At 30.7% G+C, this 8,722-nt stretch overlaps 1 protein-coding gene across 1 annotated transcript in view; it reads left to right on the top strand.

Annotated features, from left to right (window-relative positions):
• The first annotated feature begins 1,165 nt into the window (after positions 1-1,165).
• LOC113520836 (rho guanine nucleotide exchange factor 10) overlaps positions 1,166-8,722 on the top strand; it is a 48,899-nt gene continuing 41,342 nt past the window's right edge. Inside the window, exons 1-2 of the mRNA XM_026906251.3 lie at positions 1,166-1,622; positions 7,863-7,966. Of these exons, the coding sequence (XP_026762052.1) occupies positions 7,912-7,966 (55 nt within the window). The 5' untranslated portion in view covers positions 1,166-1,622; positions 7,863-7,911. The remainder of the gene's footprint in view (positions 1,623-7,862; positions 7,967-8,722) is intronic.

The raw sequence follows: 8,722 nt of genomic DNA, 5'->3' as shown, positions 1-8,722 counted from the left end.
TTGCTAATAATAATATCCTGTCAAGTTAATCTCTTCGCGAATCCGCCTGATAATCATTGTGGTTTGTTCCTGTCCTAATGAACACGTCTTGGTAGAAAAGGCTAAAAACTGACTTCATTCTGATCTATCATACCACCCCTGATACCACCATCTTCCAATAAAAAGTTAATAATACTAGTAGCACTGCTGATGCCACCATACAATATCTAAATCATGACGTATAAAAAGCATTTAGATCTCTAGAGATTTTTTTTTTATTTCAAGTTTTAACCCGAGATTAAAAATGAATACTAAGAATAAGGAATCAGTAAGAATCTATTCAACTTGGATACTAATTCATTGGCTATTTCCTATTTTAGAATATGTCTACAATAGAAGATGTATTGAACATTCTTCAATCTCGTATTTTGAAATCCCTTCGATTTTCTGTAGGTTAATACATCAGTGTTATTAGTAATGATTATATTATATGTGGTATACCTTCAGCATACTTTCAATTCGTATAAGATTGTTCGTTTAACAATTCTTTTTTAATTATACTCGTGTATACACATAGTTATTTGTCCGCTACTTCGTATGCGTAGATTTCAGAAAGCAAAACAATGAAGTAGACCACTGTTAGATGGCGTATCAAGATAAAACATATATATGCCTACTAAATTTTAAATTAGAGCTTTAAGAACACAACAGTGAAAACCGCATCTAAAGTAATAGTTTTTGCGTGATACCGGAACAAACACATTGACAGAGATTCAGGCAAAATTTCTAAAAAAATTGCTTTGGCATTTGTTGGTCTTATAAAGACCCTTTATATTATTTTTTTCTTAAATATCTCTCTTGTACAGACATCGTCTAATTACAATTTTATTACATTAGTAAGATAAGATACATAATATGCAGCGTAAAAATATTTATAAAACAAAAATTTTTATTCTTAGTTATAAAGTTTTTTTCACATCATAATCCACCTGCTATTTTATTCCAAGCGGTTAGTGTTTTTGATAATCTCTACCTAGTTGTACAGTTGGATATCGAATGCAGTTTAAGCTGGCGCACTTTGAAATAAAATAAAATGAACGTAACGTAATAATGAAATGACTTGCGAGACGAGACGGGCAGGATAGGGGGCGCGGTGGTGCCCTTACCCCTCCACCCGCCTGCACACCCGCAGTCGAGCGAGAGGCGACAGTGTGTTAGCTGCGCGTCTTGTGTTTTTCTGATTTTACGGTGCGATTGACGTTTTTTTTTTTGTTATTATTTAAAAGTAGACAATAATGTGTACATACGCGTGTGAATATATACAATTGTTGACAATCCTAACTTAGCCTGTACGGACATTATAAAAAAAGTGTCGCTGAAGGAACTGTTTGTTACATGGATACCAGTGCCTTTTGTTTTTAAAACAGTGGATTATATGAGATTGGTGCTGTTTAGTTACTCTTAGTTCCTGTAAGGTCTCTCGTGGAACCACCTCTGTGACCAGTGATTGTTGTCGTGGCCGGTTTCCGTGGAGGAAACTTTCGAAACGTGAATAAAATAGTTGGTAATGCTTTCTTAGCGAATGCGAGCCCTGGCTGCACGCATTCCGTAGGGAAGCAAGTGCCGACATTAAGCATTTTACGGTGAGTATGGTGCATTCAAGTTCATCGTACTTTGACACACTTTGTTTTGTAATTATAAATGACTCCACCTCTGATACCCTGAAGTGTCAAATGTCGACACGCTCACACTATTTTGCAACTAGTATTCAATTATTAAAGCTACTACTAGCTTGTTTATCTTACTGCCAAGTCTGTCTTGACCTTGAACAAAAATAAAGATGAAATTTTCAATTGAACCATACCCACAAGTTGCAACGAAATCTGACACTTGAATGGAGCCTTTAGAAGAATGGGTCATTGGATACCCTTAACTGGATGGCTTAATTACAATTGAACAACTATTTTTTATAATAAGAATGACTTATAATGTAAGATTTATCAATAATTTCTAAAAGTAGGATTTTCAGAAAAATATCTATAGCATCATAACTTTATTCCTTTACTTCTATTCACTTAAGTGGAGACTCTCAAATATAACTTGCCCAAAATAAAATTATACTATTTAATTCTGCAATAACAAAATTACACTGGCATTCATAGCTCAGAAATAGGGTGGGTATCCGATAGATTTTAGTTTTTAGTACTGTTGTTTATTATCCCACTAGCTGTTTCACATTGCAGTTCCGGTGTAAATTAGGATCAAAATTAAGAATCAAAAGCTTATGATAATTTGTTTATAATAAAATAAAAATAAAAAAATTTGTCAAAAATACAAAAAAAAATATTTTGAGGTGGATCACCCTTATGATTGAGGGGTATGAAAAATAGATGTTGGCTGATAGTCAGACCTACATGATATTCACACAAAATTAAATAAAAAATGGTTAAGCCGTTTCGAAGGAGTTTGGTAACAAACACTGTGATACGAGGATTTTATATATTAGATATACATATATTCTTTTTAATTCTTATATATTTTTAATTTGCAAAAGATACTTTTTTAATTATACAGTACTATCATACCTACTTGTACAACAATTAGTCTATTACCTTAAGGTTATCTTGAAAAGATTGCTCTCAGCAATAAGACCGCCTTACTGTACTTATACAATTGTATCATTGTGTTTGTAAATTGTCTTGCTTATTTCCTATGTTGTATAATGCAAATAAAGTACACTCATTCCTTTATTCAAAATATCAAGTGTGCGATCCATTTATATTCCTAATTTCATTCAATTCCTTTTAATTGTTTAAATGTTATTGGGTGACCAACATTGATATATCATTACAGTCTTTAAAAATTATAATAAACTAGCTGACCATTTTTTTAATAATGTAAAAAATATTATATATATTCTTTCAAATTCTTTCAATATTTCAGAGAATCGTGTGAGTGAACATTGTGACATGGGGGTTTTATGTATAAAAATTAGTAGGATATTATAATATACATAATTGCTATATTTACTATAAATATTATTATTTATTTGGAGTAAATAAACTCCAAATTAAAGTCTTTTGGAATTACCTAATTATTTTGGAATTACACATAAAGAAGCAAAGAAAGTTTTGAAACATTAATATTTACTTATTGTTTTTAAATAGAGCTGTAGGCAAATTTGTAAACAACAAAATTGTTTACAGTTTGGCAGCAAAAGAGTTACCAATTTCAAATTAAAATTTTTGGTTCAGATCCAACTTATAATAGTTGGTATACTGAATTAATTTATAATTTTAACAGAAAGAGTTTAAGTTCATGGCTGTATGTCATGTTTTTAGCCATACTGATAAAAAATGCATTTAATAGTACACATCATTACCATGAGGAAAATGTACAAAATATATATGTGAAAATTAAATTTAGGTTCAATATTTATTATCTCAAGATACACTGCTATAATTTGCACTATATGAAAAGTAATATTCTGCCAGAGAGGCCATGAATAGATAACTCTAAAGGTGTCTCTACACATATACATTTACATTTAACTTACACACACACACACTGTAGTCTTTTACTGTTATTATCCCACTTGTTTTATTGCATCTAAAATTAAATTATATAACAAAATAAAGGTACTTTCTTTCTATACATATTATACAGCTAACAGTACTTGGTATAAAACAACAAATATGAAAAATCTTACATAACAAAACAAATTAAAAAATTATTAAAACTTCGCAATCTTCACCAAATATGGAACATTATTTATTTTAATAGTTTTTATTGAAGAAAGAAATTAATTCTAATGTTATTTTCCATTGACTTCAAAAAGAAGGAGGATTTAAATTCGGTTGTATTTTTTAATGTTTGTCACCTCATAACTCCGGCAATTCTAAACCGATTTGGAAAATTCTTTTTTATCTGAAAGGATATACTTACACATTTTATCAAAATTGGTTCATACTTTAATTTTTAGATCAAAATAACTGGTTTTGTCACAATTGAATTTGAATTTTTTTTTGTGGATGACAATCTTTAATGACTAATGTCAAAATCAAAGGCTTGTTTTCTATATAATTAATTGTGTAATTAGTCATTATTGTAGCTATTTTTGTTTCAATAATATAATATAATAATCCAAACTTATTATTCTTATAATTTATTAAATTTAATGCCAAACTTATTTGCTAGAAATATAAATAGTTAATTGAAATTCACCTAATATCTCTTAGAAAACACATTACAATAGAAGAAACTTTTTTCAATAGATTTGAAAATATTAACGGTATTGTTTTGAATATTTTTGCATAATCACATTAGTTGCTTGAAAAGTTGTTTCTGACACCAACTGGTAAATGTGTTATACATTTTTGTCAAATATTTGTTTTCATATACTCTAAAAACTAAATAAACAATGATAAAATAAAATTCATAATGTTTTCATGTCATAATTCATATAGCATGTGAATAATGGCCCAAATGTGACACTAGATGCAGAAAATAAAGTCAAATGTTTCAGTGAAATAATCACTTTGTCATTTTATGTTAGTATACTACTACTAGTACTACCTGCTCCGAAAGGCACCAGTCATGAAGATATAAATAACTGTCTACATTTATATCATATACTCTGTGACCTGTCTTCACCCCTAATATCTATCTCTCACCAACAAACCTCTTGTTTCGAATACTTGAAATAACACTGATAAAACCGACATACGACTGCCAGTTTTATATTACATTTTTATTAAGTTTCAGCCCATACGTTCACAAGAGCATGCCCCTAATTTTTACAACAGTTCCCTTGTGTATTTTTATCTTAATCTAAATAAATTAATGCTGAAGTCGAACAACTTATCTTTTACTTATTGAATTCTCAATTTTCTTACAAAATATAATTTTACTACGACTATATATTTTTAAGTATGTTCTTAGATTATTATAGGTATTTATTTATAATTTTTCGTGTGAGTACAAAATATCTGGTGTCTGAACAAATCGTATTAATAATAACGTATTATTATATTTGAAAAGACTCATATTGATAACAACTGATGGAAAGTATCAACAAAAACATAAACATGCACACACAATACCACTGACCCCTATCAACCATATAGTATATTTCATACGTTATCATTACAGAGAACTAAAACTTTACGCTCTGTCTTCACCAATTCTGCATTTTATCATCTATTTATCATTTTATCATCTTTCCTTTTGATAAGTCTACTCCCTGTGTTGGTCTTGTTACATTTCTGCAACGATTGCGGCGCTGATTTTTTTAGGCGAATTCCAAAATAAGAGTATCAATTCTGCTTGCGTACATGTTATACGATATCTTGGCCAATTCTAGACAGATTTTGATATATTTTAATTATAAAATCCTGCTATTGTTTTTAGTGAATTACAACTAAAAGGTCAGTCGTAATTACTCTTATCCGTAATGATGATTTTATTACAAAAAATCAGTTCTGTCCTAATTTAAACTTATAATTCCCATAATTTTACAAGAAATATCGTTTTTAAAAATTGGTCGCTTACATTATTACGAGATGCCTTCGAGGTACGCTCACATAACATTATAGATAACTAGTTGTGATCGCGACGTCGTTCTCGCAGCAAATTTCTTTATTTTCCCATGAAGATAAGACATTAGAGATTCGACGAGTTTTTTTTTTTATTTCAGTGTAATTTAGGGTATGAAGAAATGCATTCCCAAAGAGGGTTTTTTTTTGATAGGTGAAAATGGTATGGTATCCCCACCTGCGCTAACGGAATACGCTGGTGGAGCACTAGTGAAGGGTGATAGATGAGAATGAAAACAGGCCAGTTAGCCCATCATGATGAATTCATCAGGAATTAACCATGATAGTTTCCAGGGGGAACCGCGAGGAGGTCGACTTGGTTGGGTATATTGCTAGCAATAGGATTCTCAGTCTCCATTACTAACAATCCTTTTCCCCCCTCCCAAAGAGGGTTGACGTCAGGCAAGCGGTCGGTTGTTAAACCAAAACCTTGTAAAATATGAATAAAATCATATTACGCCGACCCCAAATAATTGATATAAGGACTTTACACTTTCTACTTTAAAGGATTTTACTTGGTGCAATAAAGTGTAAAATAAATAAATAAGGTCAAAAATGATAATAATTTTTCATTGCATTATTTCAGTGAAATAAAATGGAAATAAAAAATTAAATTAATTTATCCTCTCTTCGTATAAATGCATTGGATATTTAACTGCAGCACAAAGTAGCCTATATTATTAAAATTAATACTAATAACACTACAATAAATTACATAAAAATCTATACGAGTTATAGTTTTGGTGTGATACCTACACCGGCACAATCTATTTACTATTAGGACAAATAGATTTAGACACTGACATGACTTAATTCTAAAATGTCTAATGTATTCAACAATAATATTCAAATACTCGTATGTTAGCAGTATTTTTTTTTGTGAGACATCACCTATTTTACTTTCACATTCTACTATGTGGGTAAGAATAGAATAAATGCTTATTCTTATGATTCGACGTAAATTAACTTTCTCTGTGTAGCGAATACTATATAAAAAATCGAATGTTTTAATTGATCCCTATGGAGTACTTTTTTAGTGTTTATGGTTCGTATAAATAATATTTTTTACCCATTCCTATTTCTACCAGACATAGTTTCAACAATCCTGAGCCGTCCAGCCTTTTGACACACACACGCCTTAGATATAACGTGTTTTTACCGTCATAAATTTAATATAAATACGTAATTGTAAAGTGAAAATCTTTTAAAAAATATATAACTTATTTCGTTCATGTTTATGAGTTGACTTATATATTTTAAGATAGCTGTACATGCGACTTCATCTGCGTAATAAAAAGCCAATGTCCTCTATGCCAAATATTGTGTATGCCAAAATTCATAACGAATGATTATGCGCCAAGAGATAAACAAACTCACTTTCATGTTACAATATTATTGAAGACTAACTGACACAGCGAACTTCGTTCCGCCTAACAGTCGATTCTTTAATTTTTTTTTTATTATGATACCTACTTAATTTCATTGTGAGCTGCGCGCGGTATTGGACAGTACTTGGACATTGAAACATTACTTTATTTTTCTAAAATAAAAGATTTTTTTCTAAAATAAACGTAGCCTAAGTTACTCCTTATTACATTAGCTACCTGCCAATAAAAGTCCCATCAAAATCGGTCTAGCCATTTCAGAGATTAGCCGGAACAAACAGACAGACAGACAAAAATTGTACAAAATGTTATTTTGGCATGTAGTAAAAAACGGTTATTTCAATATTACAAAACAGACACTCCAATTTTATTTATATGTATAGATATTTGCAGTTGTTTATTGTAATGTAGTTATCTGCATTACTAATTAAAATAACTATGTAAAACATATTTTTACTTAAAAGAATTTATTGGAAAATTACCATTGGCATCCGTTATACCTGAATTTGCAAGTTTGTATGATACATCAATGTTGTAAGGTTTGTAAAGTGCAATGTTTATCGTATTCTATTATATTGCAATTGCACTATTATTAAAAGCATGCAAAGAAAATACAGCGACTTTAGCTGTTATATGGGACCAACGTGGGAGTATGTCATATCCTATCATTTTCAAAAAACATAACATCGGCGAAGACATCGCATGTACAGAGAAAAATTACACAAGAACTTGAATCTCCTTTGTATTGAAGGCGCGTAAAGACCAATATTCGATCGATGAGAATAATATACCTGTTAATTTTGGCTGTATCTACTGGAATGTATCTATAACACGAAACAAACATCACATCTGGCATCGGTACGGCTATAAATCGCTAAAAAATAACTTATAACTGTTTGCGCAGTGAGGCGAGCGGCGCGGGTGGCGGGGCGGGCAGCGGTGGGCTGCTGGCCATGAACGCCACCCAGGTGCAATGCGAGCCCCATGACCCGGTCGTGCTCATTAAATGTAAGTACTACAAGTTCTCTATACAGACCAGGCAGGGTCAATTCGAAATCATTAGCAACCGTTTAAGGTACTCTACCAGCGAAACTAAAGACTTTCCTAAAGAAACAAAGGGTTTTAAAAAGGATATAAAATGTAGAGCTTCCCGTGGCATATTATATGCACGCTGCACATAGCGCATCCAGCTTTCAAGTTATTCTATTTTTTTTTACAAATATTGACCAGATTTACTGCTTGTAAAAAAAAAGATGCTCGCATTTTTGATTTCATCCTGTTGATGATATTTTTCATCAGACTTCATCAACTGTTTATTCGCTATAAAAGTCTATTAAAATATATCTAAAAATCAACATTTGACTAAATCGAATAATATCTTTGACTCACACATATAGATAAAGAACAATTATAGTCGCAATTCTATAAGTGCATTGCGTATTAATTTTAGTCCCTTAAATAGGCTTGTCACGGCTAACTAAATCTCGATTCCGAATTCTCAGATATATTATAATTAAAAATAATTTAAGCGATTGGCAAAATTACATTATACTCGTAAAATTATTTAGAAGAGAGTCTGCTATGTTGTTAATATTTTTTTTTTTTTATAATATTAGGATAAATAGATGACGCGCTCTTAGTTATCGTATAAATTGAGGCATTAATTTCCATTAAATACACTCTGCCAAATTGAAACATTCTATAAATCTGAAATTAGTAAAATATTTATAAGTAATATGAGGATTGTCTTTGAAATTTGTGTCT

The sequence above is a fragment of the Galleria mellonella genome, unplaced genomic scaffold, assembly GCF_026898425.1.
Source record: "Galleria mellonella isolate WM207_F2 unplaced genomic scaffold, CSIRO_AGI_GalMel_v1 utg36, whole genome shotgun sequence".
Taxonomy (NCBI): Eukaryota; Metazoa; Arthropoda; class Insecta; order Lepidoptera; family Pyralidae; genus Galleria; species Galleria mellonella.
This window is presented reverse-complemented; position numbering and strand designations above follow the sequence as displayed.